Genomic DNA, 22,397 nt, shown 5'->3' with positions numbered 1-22,397 from the left:
GAGAGAGAGAGAGAGAGAGAGAGAGAGAGAGAGAGAGAGAGAGAGAGAGAGAATTAAACTACAAAGTGTATGACAGATAAAAACCATTATAAGAAACCCTTTCTAGCTTGACTCCTAGATAAATGCAGCCCAACGAAAAGTACAAAATTGAAGAAATTCATGGGCGGATGAAATTACAGTGTGAGGTGCCAAACAAGAAGGAACTGAGTGGGCCAGAGCCGAGGTGTAACCCCTCTTACACAAGGTTTGAGTAAGCAAGACTATAGAATTCTGATTGGATCAGGAAACTTCTCCATTGGACTTCGATTGGCTGGTCCTTTGGTAGAATTGGCCTTATTTGAAAGAGCCTGCATATAGACTTGGTTCTTTCTTTTACTCAGCTTGGAATAAACAGTGAGTTCTGAAGCAGAGTTATGGCAGAGATAGATTTATTGTTACCAGGCCTCCTTCTGTGTGCTAATATCAAAATCATTGTGTTCATATTTTATACATTGCGGCTGCTCTGCCTGACATTCTTAGAGACATCAGTACTCTAGTACAGGATCAACAGAGTATTTCTAAGAAGTTCAAATAATTCCCTTTAGAGAACTTGCTTGGCAGCTACAGAATTGTAATATCCTGAAAATTTAATAAGTGTCTACTATGCACAACACATGATTGAGCTTTGTTCTAGAGATGTAGATGAAATGGGACCCACATTATTCACTTGGGATGAAACAGTTTAAATAAACTCATTAGGTAAGAGTATCACTGAGGAAATAACTCACATGTAATACTAAAGGACAGTTTCATAGACATGGACTTTAAGGCTTTGTTTTAGGGAATGTATGAGTTCAATAGAAGCAAATACTAATGCAATGTAAGGAAGGTAGATAGACAAAGGCTGCGCTGGCAAGTTTTATGTCAACTTGCGACAAGCTAGAGTCATCAGAAGAGTGAGCCTCAGTTGAGAAAATCCTCCCATCAGATTTACATGTGAGCAAGCCTATGGTTCATTTTCTTGACTAATGACTGATTACTGATTAATATGAGAAGGTCCAGAACAGTATGGGTGGTGCCTCTCCTGGGTAGGAACTCTTGGGTTCAATAAGAAAGCAGGATGAAGAAGCCATGAGGGGCCATCTGGCAAGTGGTGTTCTTCTATTGCTTCTGTGTCAGCTTCTTTCTCCAGGTTTCTGCTCTTACTTCTCTCAGTGGTGGACTATGGTGTGGAAGTGTAACCCAAATAAGTCCCTTTCGCCACAACTTGTTTTTTGGTTATGATGTTTCATTAGACCAAGAGTAACCATAAGTAGGAAAAATATAATAAAAGTAGATGGGATCCTTAGGCAATAATGATATTTGGATAAAGAGTAGAGTGTGTGAAGAGTTGTAAAGAGGGGCTGAAGACATAAGGAGTCCCAAATGATCCAGGGAAGCCAGGCTTAGCAATGGGGAAATAAGAACACTCTAAAACTTATTAGATTTTAAAAGGGTGTGGCATGGATTTAATATGTTCATTATTATCAGAGTTTCAAAATAAATTAGAGGTTGGGATATAGGGTACAATGCTTGTCTACATTGGTAGAATGTTTACCTACAAAGGAGAAGACTTCATTCAATACCTCAAACTGCCAGGGCATTGGGGAGACCTGAATGGGAATGTTGGGAGATCATTTAGAAAGATTCCAAAAGGAACATTAAAAATCAGCACAGACCACAAAAGCAAAAATAGAAATTTCACAATATTAAAAGGCATACATGTTGCACAGTCAACATGGCAAAGATTATCTATGGAATAGGAGAAAATATTTGTAAACTATATAGGCAGAGAGTTACTATGTATAATGTATATGGTACTTAAACTACTCATGAAAACATCCTGATTAAAAATGAACAATAGAAATAGTTTGCCAAAGAAGACATGCAAATGACTAACAGACTTATAAATGCTCAATGCCACTATTCATCAGAGAAATTAGAATTAAAATTACAATGAGTCATCATAAATCACATGATAAGGTTATTGTTATAAGAAAGACTTAGTAAAGTAGTTGGCAAGAATGTGGGGAAAAGAGGACCTTTGTACACACTTGATGATAATGTAAATTAATACAGCAATTAGGAAAAGCAGTATGGAAGTTCTTTACCAATTAAAAATAAAACTACTTTTAGATATGTAACCAAGAGATATCTCACTGTTGTGTCAATAGAATATTTGTGTAGGAAACATATATAAAATATATAGTGTATTATATATCAATACATCTGCACATCCACATTCTTTGAAACACAATTCATAATAGCTAAAGCACAGAGAGCACGCTGTCAACAGATGAATGAACAAGGAAACATTTATATATGTGCTATTTGTATGTGTGATGGAATGTTGTCCAGCTTTATAAAATATTTTTGTCATCTGAAACAGCATGGGAAAATATCAAAAGCATTATGCTAAGTGCAGTAACCCAAGCACAGAAAAGCAGTTGCTGTGTGATATCACTTATATGTGGACTGAAAAATATAAAGGGTGAACTTGTAAAACAGTCTAGAATGATAAGTACAAAGGGCAGAGAGAAAGAGGACAAGAAATGTTGGTTGAAAGTGTAGAATACAGGAGATTAAGTCTAAGACATCTGTTTACTTAATTACATACTTGCTTACTTAATTACTATAGATAATAATAATGTATAACTGAACAATTTTAGAGCATATCTTAAATATTCTCATGACAAAATGAGAAATACAGGAGATGAAGAATATAGTAATTTAGTTTAATCATTTTACAGTAGACACAGATATCAAAACATCAAGTTCTATACTCTAAGTACATAAAATTATTCTCAAAGTAAATAAATCCAATAAAGAAGAATATTCTAACAACCCAAGGAAATATGGTCTCCTATATACTACTTCAGTATCTATGAGAATAAAGAAATGGAGAGATATGTGAGCTACATTGGAAATGGCAAGGCTTAATATATTATGAGAGTAATGATTAAAGGGAAGGTCAGTGGAAAAGAAAAGATAAGATTCATGGATGACACCAGACGTTTTTGGCTCAGATAACTGTGAACAATTATGGGTGGTGGGGCTGAACTGGCACAAGAAAGTGGCTTACTGCCAAGTATTCTGGGTTTAAGTAGGCAGTAGCAACTCTGGCAGAGGGATTGTGGGCAGTGCTGATATCCAGCCTCCCATGGACACATTTACTGGCCATTCTCAGCATTAACATCACTGCATCTGAGGAGAGCTTCTGGCTGCTGACCATTTCTCAGGAGCTCATCAGGCCTCAGGGAAATAGGAGTTGAGAAGTCAGATGTAATAACCCAGTGTGACTTCACTTCCATTATACCACCCAGGCTCCTCCATCAGATAAACACCAAAAAGATGATCCTGACAAAGCATCACACAGATCTTGTAATGACAGGGAAATTAAAATGGTTGCCAGGCCATTATTAAACATAATGACTAGGTTGAAATGAGGTGAAGGACTCTATTTCAGCAGAACTTTCCCATTGATGAATAGTAGGGGGTAAAAGTGTGAAAAATGGAACATATAATCCAATTCATAGAATACATAAAGATTCTTTCAAAAACACAAAGCAGTGATCATTCATTGCATTTATAGAGCTGAAACAGGAAATCTTCTGTCTATTGGTGAATATTGAAGCACAGATGAAGTTCAAATGACAATATTTCTTTTTTTCCCAGCCAGAAATGTATTTAAAAAGAAATGATGAACTGACATATCCACAAATCTAGGCTAGAAGAAAGTAGGCACAGATCTAGCAATAAATGCACAAGTCAATCATTTCATGGAGCATTTGACTTGCTTGTTCTGGAGAAATGACCACATGAGATACAGTCCTTAGTGATTGCTATAAATAAAAAGAAATTTGGCTTTAGGGAGCAGAGTAGTCTGAGATTGAAATAGAACACATATAATTCTAACATTAAATTTCTAAGATCAGGATTCATAATCATATCTAATAAGTTTATTATTGGTATAAATATCAAGATAAGCACACATCTCTATGACTAGATTATAATGGCAAAGTTTAGGTGATCATCTCTCTAGATATTTAATTTTAAATACATTGATAATGGGTTACATACTATATACCCAAGGTTTTGACCTCATCGTAGGAAAGAACGTGATATACATAGATTATTAATAACTCATTAATTTGTAAGCACTGTATGTGATTCATAGGTAAATAATTGGAATATATTACTTGATGGCTATTATTCCTACAGTGTTTATGCAGGCAGGAACTATGACTCAGGTTGAAAGGGCTATACTCTATCGGGCAGATGTGAACTCTGGGGCATACCTATGACAATTTGGATGCCACCAAGCAGAGTTTAATCTTCTACTGGATTGTGAGCTAGAAAGAGGAGAAGTATAAGTAGAATATGAAAGACACAGACATCAAGAACCATAGCTCTGGAGTTCACTTTATCCCAATGAGGGATGATGGGGGTGGTATCTCCTGTAATTGCACCTCAAGTGACCCTGGGCTAGTCACTAAAATTCTCAGAGTTTTGTTTTCTTTTTAGTAAAATGAAAATATTGAGTCCCTTTCTTCCTGAGTAGACATGAGAATAAAATTAGAGGTGGAAAAAAAAACCTTGCAAAGCATCTCAACATCTAGTGTACTGCTTACCATACTATGGTTAAGGATTCAGTGAATTTCTCTTGCTCCTGCTATGTGTTTCCAGCTGCTACTCATGTGGTCTGTATATGTTCTCCGCCCTCTCTTTTGAGAATGATCTCTGTTGCATCCCCAATTTTTGGCTGTGCTATGATTCTTCCCAACAACCAGTGTTAGTGCTTGACCTCTAACAAATTCTTAGTTTTAGAAAGTAGGCACGAAAAACTTAAATGCTATACAAAGACTTGGACAGCTCTCCCTCTAGTGGAAATTTCTTGAATTGCCCCCAATTACTAACTACCCTATTGATTCAAGAGAAAGCAGTGGTGGTGAAAATGAATGGGATGGAATTGATAAAGTTAAAAAAAAATAATTAAAAAGAATGTATGAAACACAGTTAGTATGAGGCTAGAGGCTATAAATTGTGACCAAACTACTCACCAAAGTGTCTGGAATTTACAGTTTCTCTTGGGCTAATGAACTCATTTTATTTAAAGGGGATTTTGAGGCAAATCCTGAATTTTAGGTAAAAATACAGAATTAGCAATTATATGTGCAGCTGTATATCAATTTTCCCACTATACCTGCAACAGAATTGTAATGTACATTGCCACGGGAGTCTAATTTAACTGCACTTTATGTTCTCTTTATCCCCCTTTAAAAATGTATTTATAGTTGTTAATGTTTGCATCATATCCTCTTACAAGGATTCATACATTTTCAAAGGGCTTTGTTTTTAAGGCAGGTAAGTATGGGGTGAGAAACATAATTATAAAATGGCTAAACTGCCTTTCTGTAGTCACCTAGGGTACTTTGAAGAAGATTTCACTAGTTTACACCCCTAGGGTTCTTCTTGTGGCAAAATAAAGTCAATAAACCTCTCGTTTTGAATCTTCACATAAAGATAACACACCTGTTTGCCTGTTTTTGCAGACTGGAATAAAAATTATTAAAATAGAGCCCTGAACTTTTAGTGACTTTCTTTGCTCTGTTATAATTGGTTTGGAAAACTTCAATATTAAAGTATTTTCTGCCAAGAAGACTGAATTGAGAATAATAATTTGTGAGCCTTCCAGAGATCTGAATCAAGGTGGTAGGTATGAGACTTTAAGGAGACACCCTTTATATATTTTCAGTCTGTTTTTCTGTAATAAACGTTGCCAACTGCAGAATCTCGCCAATTGAGAGAAAACCGTGTTTTCCTACCTGTGGTGCCTCTGTTCACACTTGTAATGAATCAGGGAGACCCAGTTATAGAATCACCTGTGAGAGAATCCTGTCTATATGGAAAACACTTTACTGATGCCCCGTGGGAGGTCTGCTTCCAGAGCTGTCACTGAAATTGTGAACATAATAGGGGTGGGTGTCTCTGTGGACCAGATGCTGCATTGATGAGGTCAATCTCACAGGCTAGCCTCCTCTGGGGGCTCCAATGTAGACTACTCAGTTCCACCATGTAAACTCCTTGGCTGTAGCCTACAATGCAGCTGCATTACAGATGCATCTCTTCAGCTATTTTCCAAATATGTATGGCCATTCAACATGCAAATGACTATGGACATGTGATGTGTTATTGCCATCTCTCCGTGGCATCAATGTAACTTACACTTATGATTCCTGATGGCACTTCAAAATTCAGTCATGTGTGACCTATTGTTCCATTGTTTTTTGTGATCCTCTGACATCTCTCTGTGCTTCTTACTAAACCTTAAGATGTCAGTTCCTTAATACTAGCATCATACCTGATTTTTTAGGCCTTGGACTTCACAGTATACTTTTTAGTTGCTTTTTACTCGTCCCAAATCTAAAAATAAGTGTACTATATCTTATGCCACCCATTCCTTTCTCTCAGGGGAACAGCTAAGAATAGAAATCCAATAAAAACAAATCAAACCACCTTGTTAGAATCTAGTAGTGGTCTAATGATCTAAAGATACAAGGAAAGCTACACTACCTTAACTCATAGAAATAAATTTCTCTTAGTCTGCTTTCTGAAGAAAATAATATTTGGAATCAGGTGACCCTTCAGAATTCCTAGCATCATATCCTTTGACTATCTTATAGGAAAAGTCCTTTAGGTCTGTTGGAATCGGTCATGGTGCAATCATGTATTGTGAATATTAAAAATGAAAAAAATAAAAGAATGATAATTAGAAATTTTATTTCCTCCTAGTTGCTAAATTTCTTGTTTGTTTGTTTGTTTTGTCTGTTGACTACCTTATTTATAAATACTCCTTCCCATATGTCTAAAACAAGGGAAGAAGAAGCAAAGGACCACACATCTATTAAACTAAATGCATTTGATTCAGGAGGTATTCAAAATGAAATGAATTCTCAGTGTGATTTCAAGGTCTCTGTGATAAAGCTAATTGTAATGGCAGTTAAATGTCACAAATTATTCTTGGGCATGACAGCTGTGATTCAGGAGCAAATATTTTTATTATCTTTAATAGCAACAATGCCTCATAGTTTATAGGCAAAACTAGCCTGGTAAGATTGGGAAATGTATCCTGAACTTGCAGTGAGTGATTTGTATTCTATAACAGAGAGGCACGAGGTGGAAATTGAAGGAGTTGAAGAAGGAAATGAAAAAAAAACTTTATTTCTATCAAGATGGTAATTACACAATTTGAGATTATTTTCAAACTCAAATTTGTCAATGCAAGACAATTACTGTTCTGATACTACACATACTACTTGAGGAGCTTTACATAAAAGCCTAAATGAACTGAACGAGGGTAGTCAAAATGGGAAACCATGTTTAAGTGGTAAATCAACCTCAGAATACTTGCATAATCTGCAAAAGGCCATGGGTTTGCTCTGCAAAACCATACAACAATTATTCAAAAAAACCATAAAGTTTTAGGCTATGCACCTCTTTGACAATCTAATGAAGTATAGTCTAAAATCTCACAAGAAAAGTATGCCTATATGAATAGGCACATTATTTTGCCAACGGTCTAAAGCCTATTAGAGCACCTTTCCCTTGAGTGCCCTTGAACCTTAGTTCAATAACCCTTCACATAGAGAAAGTGAAACTTTGAAGTATGATAGTTATTACATTTGAGCATTGCATTTGGCTGTAAGCTCCTTGTCAACTGAGGTTAAAAGATTAAACACACTGGGCTATAGAGATCTCAACATCTGAAAAAGGAAACAGACAAGCCAACAGAATTATAAGCAAAAAAGAATCATTTTAAAATGGAAGAATTTACACATTTTTATGATATGATTAGAAAGGGTAATCAGGCAATATAAAAGGACAGCATCAATTGATGGAATTCTCAAAAAACCAATAGGCATTCAGAGGTATAATACCTATGCTAGTTGTATTGAGTAGCATACTAAATTAGCTTCTGCACCTATTTCTAATCCTTCTGGGAAAGAAGATTTTACTGTGTCTGTATTTCTTTAATACTAGATTTATCCACCCACTATTATTTGATTAAAACTGACATTATTATAATACATCCCTATGAGAATATACCACCTAAGCAGCAAGGGAGGCCTAAGGGTATAAAGAGAAAGCAACCTATTTTTAAATATCTGCTATTAATAGGTGATGTGTGTGTGTGTGTGTGTGTGTGTGTGTGTGTGTGTGTGTGTGTGTATTAGGAAGTAATTAATTTAGATGTCCAGCGTATACAATCTCAGCATTGCTTTCTCAACAACAAGTAAATAACACAGTGGCTATTCTCATGATTATAGACATAAGTAATATAAAGCAGGGGTGAAAAATATATGTAGTTTCTGGTCAGATGCTGAGTTCTAACCATTTATTAGCTCTGTGGTCTTGTGTAGGGTCTTTTTCAGTGAATCTCAGTGTTCTCATCTATGAAGTATGAATATAAATGTTAATATCCAAGACTGGACATGGTCTGGGCAGGATCTTCTTAATAGTACTTGTCTTATCAGATTCTTACCAAACAGTCAGAATGACCTGAAAGTGGCATGTCAGTGTCACACTAGCAGTCTAGGTTCATATGATCTCACAGAGAAAAGATTCACAGAGAAAAGATTGGCAGACCACTCTACTACTGTGCAGCCCCAGGATAATCATGTAGGAATATGTGGAGTGCTAGAGAGCCTTGTGTGTGTGAGGGGGAGGCTTAGCTAGCAGATTGTTTTACCTAAAAGTTGCTGTAGAGGATAGGAATATGTCTTAAGGACACAGAGCCAGAGCAGCATCTATACTTGCTGAAGTCAGAGGAAGATGCTGAAATGTCTCCTCCACTGGGAGGATTGAATAAAGCCATCTCTAAAGTTCTGACGCACAGAAAGTCCCATATACATGATGGTTGCAATTGCTGTTGTTATAAATGATGCTCCCCACATCCATGTCTTGTCTTGTTTTCTTTCAGTGGATGGCTGCATAGATTGGTCGGTGGATCTCAAGACATACATGGCTTTGGCAGGTGAACCTGTCAGAGTGAAATGTGCCCTTTTCTACAGTTATATCCGCACCAACTACAGCATGGCCCAGAGTACTGGGCTCAGGCTCATGTGGTACAGAAACAAAGGTGACTTGGAAGAGCCCATCATCTTTTCAGAGGTCAGGATGAGCAAAGAGGAAGACGCCATATGGTTTCACTCAGCTGAGGCACAAGACAGTGGATTCTACACTTGTGTTTTAAGGTACGTATCATATGAAAATGTTGTTTAGCCACGTGCTTTACAGTCTTTTGTTTTGGAATGTTTTATCGGAGTGGTGGCTGGGGTGACTCACATTATGTAGCAAGCAGCTGAAGAACTTCAGTAGACTCAATTTCAGTGATTGATTGGAACTACACACCACACTCTTATCAGATTGTCACAAGGTAGGACTCCTATTTACTGTGTGTATTTCTTTAATTTAGAATATTGCATGACTCATTTCTTCCTAACTCCACCCCTGCTCCCGGGTCTTTTAGTAACAATTATTCCACCACAGAGGCAATTGACTCAATGATCTTGGCTCCTGGCCATGCAACTGACCTCACATATCATTTAGGCCAAGGACTTGCCTCTCTTGTTGATGGAAAGTAGCTTCAAATGCTGTCCCGAGACTTCACAGTACATGAACTACTGGTACTATCCATACAATATGCCAAATGGTCTTAACTCTACTTTGTCTAAACATTCAACAATAAACACTTGGTCATCCTGAAGTTCTGATTCCTACATTCTGAAGATTTAACAGATCTAAAATTTACAATAAGAAGCAAATTATTTTGCCACAGGGGCTCCATGATATGCTCTCCCTCCACAGCCCAGCATTAGAGCTAGGAGCTAGCATTTCAAATAGAGACCGCATTTGGTATTAAAGTACATAGCTGAAATGACCTTTAACTCACCTTTCAATTCTGCCATTTTCACCGGGGACCTGCACTCTACTATTTGATTTTAACTTCTTGGAAATACATACCCTTTCTATTTTTGTCTCAGGTGTAAAGCTATGCCACTTCTTCATCAAAAGCACTTGGAACTCCCTGGTGAGTCCTCATTGTTCTAAAGGCCAAGAGAACAAGGTAGTGTATAAATAGAGAAAGCTCCTGAAGCCTTAGAATCACTTTTTTGCACATGAGCAGGGGAGTACTGAGAGGAACAGACAGAGAGCTTAGTTTCTTTTGAAGGCAAGATGAATCCCCATGGTCACAGCAAAAGGAGCAATCATTTGTACTGATTCCTTAGTGATAGGCAATATACTCTACTTGTGAATCTCTTGGCACAACTGAGAAATAGATAGCATTTATTTTTTAAAAGACTGATGTTGTGTTTTCCAGGATGTCATTACTCTTGGACTGTTTGCTCCTTATTAATCCTTGCCACCACTGAAGCCTGCAGATCAAAAGTACTTCCCGTTTCTTCTAATTGACTTACTTTTGATTGTTTGTTTTCATAAATGTATGCTTCCTTTACAAAGCATTATCCCACTATACAAAGGTTCTTGACTGAAATTATGAACTACTTATTGGTTATTGCCTCTATTTTATAAATGTCCTCAATCTTGCTGCCTTCTTTCTTTCCCTTCTCCACTTTGCAACCCTTACTCTTAGCAAAATTCCATTATCGGAATAGTATATCAAAGGTTAGAAATCATCAACATGATATGACTGTTGGTGTTGACTTTGATCACCTGATTTGAAGTAGCATTTGTCTCATTTATTGTAAAACAACAACCCCTTCCTTTCTTAAATCTCCTGGAACTAGCTATATATATTAAACTGACCTTGAACTTGTAATATTTCTGCCTCAGCCTCTCAAGTGTTGGGGTTATAGGCTTGTGCTATCACACCAGGCTTCTTACTATAGTCTTTAGAGGAAAGTCATTATTCACAGACCATCCTTAGAAGTGCCAAATGATATTCCACCCCCCTTTACAACAGAATATTTATATAAATTATAATTCTTCCCTATAGGAGTTTGGTTTCTCCTCTCCCTTTTATCTATTCAGTCAGTTGCTTTATATCATGTATAGTAATATTATGCAGTACAATTCCACTTTTTTTCCTTTGTTCAAACCTCTTACATTTAGAAATTGGAAGCTCCTTCAGTTGGCTCCTGTTTCCTTTTGATATAAGCCCATAGTTTTTCTTTCTATAATCATTTCCTTACATTACTAAAAGATGCTCCAGACTTATCTTGTACACATACTGTCATAGACTGAGACTCACCCATTTTCTTTAGAGGCCAAATTCTTTGTGATAGAGGTCTAGACTAGACTAGAGGACTCATTATTTGTAGGCTATTTATAATGAGTGCTAGGCTGTTGCTGCTTCTATGGTTTCACCTCACAATATATTCATTTAAGAAAGCTGTGTACAAGCAGGGGCTTCTGCTTTGGGTCTGGTCCTGCTCTAGGGACTTGTCTTTTCTGACCAAACATTTAAAAAAAAATTCTGAACTAGGTCTCAGAGATGTTCAGCCAGTGAGCTCCCTTATAAAGAAATCAAAGATCTGCTTCCATCTCAGTGAAAGCCTGTCTCCACACAAAGGCTCCTCTACACCAGTTGTCCTGAACCAGGTGTACCACTGATGCAGGGTTTTCTCTTGCCCAAACTCCACCTAATAAATTTCTGAAAGTAAAAAAAAGAAATGTGTACTTTTTTGCCATGTTTGATATTAAATCCATGGTCTTCTATATTTTAGGCAATTACTTTACTGCTGAGCTATAGAATTGCAATATTTCATGGAGAATTTTCTTGATACTGAAGAAATATGCCAGAGGTCCTAGAGATTCTCAGTGTCCTTATATCTTTCCCACAGTTGTCCTCTCTTTCTATTTCACATCAGATTGGCTTTGATTATAACTTTTATTGATACCATCTGAGCCAGTGGCTCCTTAGCTGCAGGTAGATCAGTGTCAGTAGCTTGGACTTAAACATAATCGGTGACTTTTTTCATTTGTGCAGCAGGCCCTAGGGAGCAAAGAAAAAAATTGGGATGAATAAAGGTTTGAAAAAATAATCCCGATATGTCCCTTGGTAAGGCTCACCAAAGTTTTCGAACCATCATTCTACAGAAATCTACCAGTCTTATCAACTAAGAGAAGTAGGAATTATTCTAGAACAAAATACAATCACACACACACACACACACACACACACACACACACACACATATTCACACACACACACATCTAATAGTAGAATACCTCACTTTTTATGCTACTATAAAGGACAATAAAAATTAATATTCTGATAATGGCTCAGGTATCAATTGGTGGCAAATAATAAACCTGATTTTCTGATCTAGTCGTAGCCACTCCAAATATGTGTCAAGTGATAATATCAGTTAATATAGATGAATGCAGTAAGATTTATGGCTACCAAAAATATTCTTAAATTGATAATGTCAATATTCATCCAAAATTCCAAATTTAGGATCATCTTAAGGTAATCATTAATGATTTACCCATGCTTACTGACTTCATTACAAATCATTCTGTAGGTTTTATTGTGTTTAAGTTTCAAGATATGAAGCATGTAGTAATATTCTCTCCTCACTTGAATTACAGCAAGATATTTATTATTTGAGACATTTCTGTAACTTAACAAGTTACTCATTTAAAAATGTTCATTGTTCAACTCAGAAAGTAGATAAGCTAGTAACAGAGGAATAGTAGAGAACTGAGGCATATTTTGGCAGGCAGGCGGTGTCAATCCAAAAACTGTTTCCTAATCTCTCCACTCTCATCCTTTCCCTTAAGGATTTCAATGCTGCAACAGTGATGAAATCTACATTATTTGACAGCATAAATCACACTCACCAATGGTGCATGTGGTGATTTAATCTGTAGATGAAGCAGTAGTCCAATAATTCTAGAGTAAAATAATGCATACCGAAAAGAATATGGGAATTGGATATCTGTAGAAATCTGCAAATTTTAGGGTAGCCTTAGCCGAAAGCAGATAACCAGTTGAGGATAGAAACACATTATGATCGCTATTGTGCAATAACTGCACAAAATTAGGAAGGAAGCCTTTTGTTAAATGGGACTATACCTTATATATTTTGATTTTAATAATCAAAGAAACGAACCGGCATCTCAAAACCTTAATGTATCACAAATTCTTCCCAGATAACCCCTTGACATGTTTAGTTAATCAAGAAGCATGACATTTGTTTTAGTGCTCCAAATGTGATTTATTAAGTTATATTTGAATAGTTATTATACTAGCAAACCACACCATCAGAAAAATCGAGAATAGAACTATTCTAAGTAAACATGTAATATGTTGTTAATTCTTGAATATCTATAATTAGTACATCATAATTCAGAATATTGTCTTCTTGATTTCTGAGTATTCTTGAATTAATCTATCATAGAAAAGAAGAAATAAATATAAACATACATTAAGTTTGTGTGATTTTTGCTCTTATAGTGTACACTTTATGCAATATAGCAAGGAAAGCTATGTCTTTTAAAAAATGATTGTCTTAGTCTATCTCAGATGGTAAGAAATAGTTTTTATCACCTTCTACCCTCGTGGCTTCCTCTCTACCATGGTTACCAAGAGATTTTCAAGGACATCGAACATTTCTCATAATTCAATTCCATCCTAACTATTGATCCTTGAAAAGTTAAGTGTCAACAAGTCGGTTGCCTGGGTAGCAATTTCCAGGCTAGCAGATAGTTTCTTGTTGGAAAAATGAAAGCTTGAATCTTATAGAATTAATTGACCCCAGAAAAGTTCAAGATTGTACAGCAGGGTCTTGAGACAGTAGCAATATCTTATTTGGTCCATGTAGGATGAAATGAAATGCAATTACCTATTTTTCACCTATTTTCTGTTGCAGGTAGGAGACCTTGCTTTAATTATTTTTGATAGTAATTATGTGTAAATGATTACATGGCTGACTGACAATTATTTTTCAACATTCAAAATTTGATAATTTGCTTGTTTATAAAATTATTTGTAAACTAAAATAGCAAATACATGGCAATTGTACTTTGTTTTCCCCCATTAACAGCAAATTAGCTATGCTTCATCTTAGAAAATATTATGAAAGTATTTTATATTAGCTATATAACTCACAAATAAAACCACTCTATTGTATAATACTAACAAAATTCAGTTCTATTCAGTTTGTTTATTAGACAGAAGCAGTTGTTTAATTTTTGTGAGTTAGCAAGATTTTTTACTTCATAAAATTAATAGGTTATATTTTATAAATGAGAATTGATTTCAAGCAGCCACTGTTAATCTGGCTAATACTGGTGTATATATTTACTTCTTTTAGTTTCGTGTCTTATGTCATAACACAATCTTTAGGGAATTACTGCTCTATAGTTATTTTTGTAAGAATTAAGGTTTTAATCTATTCTGTGCACTGAAAAGTGAAAATCTACTCAGGAACAAAAAGAGTAACATAAGAAATGTAGTAGACCACCTGAAGTATAGAATATTGAAGGTTGTTATTTCATTTTTATTCTCTTGCTTCCATACCCTATTTTTATATATCCTATTCCCAATAATTCATTAATGCCAAGACTCTGAGGTAACTCACAATTTTGCAGTCTTTCTCTTTTCCCACCTAGAATGTTTAAATACAGTGAGCAATTTTTAAAATCATTTCTATATATATTGTCTCTATTTTTTTTACACTTTCTCCTTTTATTTTATTTGCTTGGGAAAAATCACAAACCTATTTAAGGTTATTCATTCATCTGTGCTGTGCCACCTCTATTCTTGCTGCTTATCTTGACTGAAGGGAAGTATGACAATATTTACTGGTTTTAATATAAGTGAATTATCATGAAATTCAAATAGATCCTTAATGTTCAGTCTTCTCTCTGCTTAAATAACTACTTTATGTTTCCCTGCCTGCTCCATATCTACAGCACATCCTCCAAACTGTTTACCACTTGACTGACAAAACTTGAAACAGGAGAGAACGTTAACTCTATGTACCTGTCTATTGGCTTCTATATCTACTTAAACTCTTCATAGTCTATTGCTATGGATAGATTACTAAGGTTCTTCACATCATTTGTCCTAGATCATCTTTCTGATTGTCTACTTGAATCTCTCATCAGATTGCTTCTCTTTTCTTTTTCTATATCATGGAAGATGTCCAAAACAACTGACCATATAACTAAATGTATGTGATTCTTTGCATAGTAAATCATACCTTAATACAACATTTGTTAGTACCCATTTTTTTAGCCTTATCACTTACCAAAGCTGCTTTTATCAAACTCTCCAATGACCTAAACTGACCAAGTCAGCTCAGTCATCCAACAGGGTCTCAAGAGAGGGAGTAAGAATTGAAAGAAAAAGACAATTAGACAACAGTATAATATGACTCCAGACAGTTCTGAAGCTGAAGCAGCTTTAATTTTTTTCCAGTTTGCTTTTATTTCATTCTAGGTACATACAAAGAATGAGGTCAGTTCTAGGTCAAGGAACAAGCAAAGTATAAACAAAATAGTCAAGGAACAAACAAGGCACTGTGGTCACTGTGTCTAGGGGCTTATCAAGACAATCAAGATCTTGAGCCTACTTCCTTGTCCTAGCCCAGTGTCAAAATCTTGCCTGAGCCTACTTTCTTGATCGAGTGCAGTGTCAAATTCATACCAAATTCCTATAAGAGGCCCCAACAGTTCAGTACAGTAAAAGATGCTAATGTCAATACCCAAGTAAGTTTTAAGTCCTTTGATGTCTTGACCTATCAGTGTATTTGACATACCTGATCTTCCACTTCTTTTTTTTTCAACATTCTTTATCCTGATTCTAGACTGGCCTTCTCTTTAGTGCATTTTGTCATTCTTCCCTAAGTTATTTTCTGGGTATTTCTATTTTTCTTACCCAATTAATGTTAGATAAGTCAGTATTTCTGTGATTTCTGACTTTTAAAAAGAGATCATGGAATCTAAAGTATTTGAGCAAAATTTCCAATTTTTTAAGTTTTGAGAGACCTTTGCTTTTCAAGCAATGCATATTAGTGCTCACAAATAGCTTCATTTTGCAAACTCTGAGTGGGTTCAAACTCGCACAGTAACCTAAACAGTGATAGCATAATCCTCTTAGAACATAGCTGGAGACTGTTTAGTGTGAATTAGAGTGGATCAGAAGAATAAACATTCTCATGGGTGTATAATAGATGGAAAATTACTCATGCACTTCAGGTTGTATTTGAACACTTAGTACTAAAGCCAAATGTTGCCACAGTGTGTGTATTCAGGAATCAACCTCAGCTTATTTGTTTCAATAGCTACTGGAATCTCTACTAATCTCTCCTTACTACTAAGCATAGTGTATTAAAATAGTATTCTGCAAGGATATTTCTACTGCTATATATCTATGTTTCTTCTCAAAATTCCTTCCCAATACAGAAGAAAACATGGAAACCAGAAATGTAATCAGAACTCTAGTCTCAGGCATGAAAAGTAATTTCTACAAACATATTCATTAGAATCAAGGAAAAAATTAATGGATTTCTGATAAAAGTATTGGCCAGTTGGTACTTGTATGTAGTTCTAACACTGTGATGCTGTTTTATTTATTTCTACCAAAATCATTACATTGACTTTGTAGCTGAGTCTCTGTACTTGGATTCCTATCCTGGAGTGATTACTTATCATCTCTGTGGCCATGAACAGTTTTAGGTTCAAGCAGTAGACTCAGCTTCAAAAGTATAATCTGTAGATTGTGATTCCAATATTATGAAAGTGACTGACAAGTATGAATGGCTGTGTCTTGCTTTCTTCATATGGAAAATGAAAACTTTACTCATTCAACAGACATTTTTAACACTTGTGCTAGGTATTGAGTATTTGCATTTCATAACATGCATGCAAGTGCCTCCTCTCATGACAGATTGTGGGAAACATACAGATAACAAAAATACTCCCAAAATTCAATGGGCAATATTGATGGTGAGCCTAAGAAGGTCATGCTACAAAAGCACCTTGGAAACTGCTTTCATTTAGATGGGATGCTTAAGATGAGATCTGAAGTAAAAGAAGGAGCCAGTCCTTTTGAAATTCTTTGGGGGAAAGTATTCCAGTCAACAAACTACAAATGGAAAGGTCATAGAATGAAATCAGGCTTCATTTATTTTTGTAGTCTTGTGCTTGTTTTTTGTTCTTTGGAAGCAGGTTTCTTATAGTCAAGAAAGCCAGAGGGCATGGTTCACACACACACACACCGATTGCTGGGATCTTTGCAGAGTAAACAAGGAGCAGCTAGAGAGCACCATCCTTTGAGGCAGAAGATAGTGAGAAGATGCTGAGGCTGTGGTAGTGAACACACAGAATGATAAACTGAAAAGAAAACATAGTGTGCAAAGGATATTGCCTGGTGTACAGTGCACATGCATGGCAGAGGAAGGAGAAAGGAAGATTGACAGCCTTAGAAAACAGAATACCAGACTCAGTGCCTAGTAGAGTTTTGTTAAACAATCCTGCAATGAAAACTATAAAACACCAAAGAAGATGTTGTTGAAAATACTAAAAGATAAAAAGAACTCCTATGTTTTTGGACCAGCAGAACACATACTACAAAAATCATCACATTCCTGAAAGTGTTAAACAAATTCAATCTAGTTTCCATCAAAATTTCAATAACATTCCTCATAGGGATATACACAGATCCATAGAAACAAATCATACCTGGTACTAGCACAAAACAAACAGTTAAAACAAATGAAATAGAATATCCAGAAATAAGGTGAAACAAATACAAACATTTATGAATTGAGAAAGGCACTAAATATAATGAGGGAAAACCCACTTTAACAATAGGTACTTGGAAAACTGGATATCTATATGTATGGAAACATTACAGCTTTATCTCTACCCCATATAAAAATCAGGTAAAAATAAATCAAACAACTTAATTTAAGATTTATGTACTTGAAGCTAGTAGAAATCTTAATCTTGGGATAGATAAGGACTTAATAGCACAAGAAATAAGAGCCACTGTAGATAAAAAGTGGGACTGTAGGAGCTCAAAAAACTTTGCTCACTGAGAGACACATTCAATAGAAGGAATAGAAAGTCCATAGAATGATAAGTCAAATACTCAGCCAATAGATGATTAATATAGATAATTTATAAAATTGCAAATATTAAATTAAAAACTCAAATTACCTTATCAGTAAGTGCTAGTAGCAAATAAGTATTTTTTTAAAATGTGTTTCATCCTAAGAAACATCAGAGAAATATAAATCAAAAAGTCAGTAATGTTCCTCCTCAGTCTAGTCTAGATAAATATTATCAAGAAAATAAACAATAACAAATGCTGCTGAAGATAGGGTAAGAGAGAAGAGTATCCCTAGTCATTGCTGATGCAAATATAAATTACTCCAGCCACTATGGAAATTAGCATGAAAGTCCTTCAAAATCTAAAAATATATATTTTACATGATCCAGATATACTAATTTGGGGCATATAACCTAAATACTAATAACTGCTAAGTTATGGAATCAGTAAGTGCATGAAGGAAGTGTGGCATACAAATGTAATGGAGCTTTACCCAACTATCATAAAGCATGAAATTATATTGCTTGTAAAAACATGAGTGAAACTAGAGATCACTATATTGAAAGAAAAAATACCACAAAGACAAATATCACATGGTTTTTGTCATATGTGAAATGTAGAAGGAGAATGACATGTAACTATAAAGATTACTGTAAAGGAGTGGAAAGGGCAAGACACAGGATGGAGAGGGATTAAAAAGTAACAGACAGAATAAGTATGATCAAAGGACTCTAAATACCTTATAGGAATGTCAAAATGAATCTTCTCATTTTTTACAATTAATATACAGTAATTTAAAAAGAAATGAACTATAATTAAAATACAGAGATACAGGTATAAATAACAATAGATGAGGCTAGAAGAACAGGCTGAGTCCAGGTCCTGTTGCATACTATTGACTAAAAGGAGGTGCTTTTGATTAGTAATCATAGACGAAAGTTGGGTGTTGGTTTGTATTAAGATGAAGAATAACATCATCGAGTTTACAGTTTATAAAGATCAGGCAGCTTGGAAAGGTACAGGACATAAATGGAGGATGAGAAATAAGACAAAGTTGGGAAGCATTTTTATTAGTTGAATAGAAATGTAACAGTAATTCAAATTGTATTGGCAGCTGTGGAACTAGTAAAGGGATGGATCCTAGGTATGTTTTGATAGATGAGCTGACAGGACACATCATTCCCTAGATCAGTGGCTCTCAACGTTCTTAATACTGTGATCTTTAACATAGTTACTTATGTCATGGTGACCCCCAACCATAGCATTATTTTTGTTGCTACTTCTATTTTTATTTATGTTTTTATTTATTTAAACTATGCAAGTACACTGTCACTCTCTTCATACATACTAGAAGACATCATATCCCATTACATATGGTCATGAGCCACCATGTGGTTGCTGGGAATTGAACTCAGGACCTCTGGAAGAATAGTCAGTGCTCATAACCACTGAGCCATCTCTCCAGCCTCTTGTTACTATTTCTTAACTATAATTTTGCTATTATTATAAATCATAATGTAAATATCTAATATGCAGGATATCTGCTATGCAATGCAAAGGGATCATGGCCCACAGATTAAGAACCAATGCAGTAGATGGTAAAAAGTGTTGAGTAATGGATAATTCCTATCCTGTTAAGTGAGACAGAAGATTTGAAGAAGGACATGAATCAGAGTATCCATCTCAAAGAATGCTAAGAAGATTTAGCACCAATGTTCAGATAGAGTTCTCCATAGAATATTTTCTTTCTATATCCACTATCACCACTGCTATAATTGCAAGTAGAATGTCAAGCTTTTATTATAAGATATCATTAACAAATGATGTGATACAATGAATATCATGAATAACCTCAGACCAAGCCCATGAGGTCAGTCATACTATTAGGGATGATAAAAAAAACCAACTGGTATTTATAAAGATTAAAAAGGTGTGGCCAGTGATACAGCTGAGACTTGGGCACTTGTTTCAGATTCCAGAGTTCAGGCACAAATTAGCTTGCTCTACTTTCTTCTCATTTAGTGTCCATTCTTTGTAGGAACCTATCTTTCTGTATCATGACAAAAGGGGTGCACTTATGTTAATTTATGTTTGCATTATGATCTATGGTCCTATTTGCAGTTTCCTTGGTGCACAGTGTGGTCTTCTGCTAATGGCCAAACCTTACAGATTAAAGATGAACAACAGAGGGCAGTAGAATAGAGATAATAAGTTCAGGAAATATAAGGATCAAGTCCAAAAAGGAATTTTCAGATACAGAATCAGTTCTTGTTTTGTAATGTCAGAAATGCTGTGGTCATTTTTCAGTTTCCAAACTTTATCAACTTTATACAAAAGTGTTTTTAAAGATGCTTTTCATTGAGAATTTTGTAGGATGGCTAAAAAGATTTAAATGGCTCTTTATTTTTTTGAGACAAGGTTTCATATTTTGGTGCTGGCTAACTTGGAATTCATTATGTAGACAAGGCTGTGCTCAAAATAATACTCAAAATAATAGAGGTCCACCTGCCTCTGCTTCCTAAATATTGTTATTAAAAGCAGATGCCACAATGTCTGGATTGTTCTTTATTTTTGACCATTTAACTTTAAGATATCTAAGGTATAAGACTCACAATAAATTCAAGAGACATATTCATCAGCATATCACGTAATCATGGAATAAATATAATTATAGGTTATGAATATACGACTTATATTTGTCTAAGATCTCATTGCTTGTCTAAGAACTCATTGCTTGACATAATACATACATATTTTCCCTTATTCAACTCAAAATTGAAGTGATTAATAATGAAAGAGAAATGATAAGTCACTCACTCCTAACTGCAGGTGTTTAGTTTTAATAAAAGGTATGTTTTCACTCAAGATTAGTTTGGGCATTAGGCATCAATTACATAAGAAACAACTCTCTGTAGTGTCCTCTGTGTAAAAGATACTAAAGTAAGCAAAAGAAAACAAGGTTCTAATTTCTAACAGATTAAAATAATCTGTGGCATGCCTATAATCAAGGAAACAGAATTCAGAACATTGAACATTCCTTCTTATGTGATTGAACACAGAAAACATAGTCTAGGAACTAAAAAAAAATGAAATGTTTGAATATCTAAACATTTCCTGCTCTTCCTTAAACATCAGAGGGGTGTTCTCTAACTCCCAACAACACAAAGTATGTGAGTTTTTAAAAGAAAATTTACCTTCATTCTCAGCGATGAGAAAAGGATGTGGGATCTCTTGTAGTTGGGGTATAGGCCATTGTGAACTCCTGAACATGGGTGCTGAAAGCCAAACTCAGGTCTTCAGGAAGAGCAGCAAGTACTTTCAACAGCAAATTATCTCTCCAGGCCCATATACATTACTTATAAGTATTCCTTTCCAATGGAATTTGTTCAAATTCCCTTTTTTGCTCATTACTCTTATTCTCTGTATGATAAACACCCATGACTGATATGGTATCTCATGAAAAGATAGCAATTAACTTACAGAGCCAGTGGCATCTAAGTAGTATCTGAGATAATTCATAATTGTTGAAACAGATAAAGAGTCAAGGTTTTCACAGGTTGGTGCATCAGTGCTTGAGAACAAGGAGGTAGTAAAACATGGCCATGCACCAGCAAAAATGGAAGGTAAGTTTCTTTGTACCATGGTCTTCTGAAGGTCTTTGTTCTCAATGTAAATGACACAATAATTAACATTTATTTAATGGTGGCTACAGATAGAGTTGGACCTCCTTAGAAAGGAAGCTAAACAAAAGAGCTAATGTATAATTTGACCTGTAGTTAGGTAATAGAGCATGGGTATAACAGATGACAGCCCCATGGAAAAATTGTGTATTTAAAGGACACTCATTAAGGAAAAGCAATGTTCATCTCAGCATTGTTAATCAGAGCATATATTCTAACACATACTCTAAGGATGAGGATCAATTTCCCATAGAAATGACCTGATCCTCTACAGTGTATAATAGTCTCCTCTTTGCAAGATAAGTTGGTTGTTATTTGATGGGGATGGTCTAGATCTATTACTATGAAACAACAAAACATCAGAGGGTGATGTACATGTCCACCCTGAGGTGCTGAATGCATTAAAATGAAACCAAGGCTAATATGGAGCTATGTATACTCATTTTTTTAGGCCAGACCACACTCTTCAAATGTAAAGCAATGTATACTTAATTGTATATAAAGAGATATTGGATGAAAGTGGTTTTTGATGCTATTACCCTGATCACCTCTTTGTGCCTTTTCCTTGACTCCCCTTAAGGAAAGGGTTTGTTCATGCTTTATGTTGCTGT

General features: G+C 35.4%; 1 protein-coding gene across 1 annotated transcript in view; it reads left to right on the top strand.

The window, feature by feature from the left end:
- The window catches only part of Il1rapl2 (interleukin 1 receptor accessory protein like 2), a 1,099,213-nt gene that overhangs the window by 558,877 nt on the left and 517,939 nt on the right, over positions 1-22,397 (top strand). The window contains exon 3 of the mRNA XM_028770319.1: positions 8,999-9,272. Within this exon, the coding sequence (XP_028626152.1) occupies positions 8,999-9,272 (274 nt within the window). The remainder of the gene's footprint in view (positions 1-8,998; positions 9,273-22,397) is intronic.

The sequence above is a fragment of the Grammomys surdaster genome, unplaced genomic scaffold (genome assembly GCF_004785775.1).
Source record: "Grammomys surdaster isolate TR1022 unplaced genomic scaffold, NIH_TR_1.0 200, whole genome shotgun sequence".
NCBI lineage: Eukaryota > Metazoa > Chordata > Mammalia > Rodentia > Muridae > Grammomys > Grammomys surdaster.
This window is presented reverse-complemented; position numbering and strand designations above follow the sequence as displayed.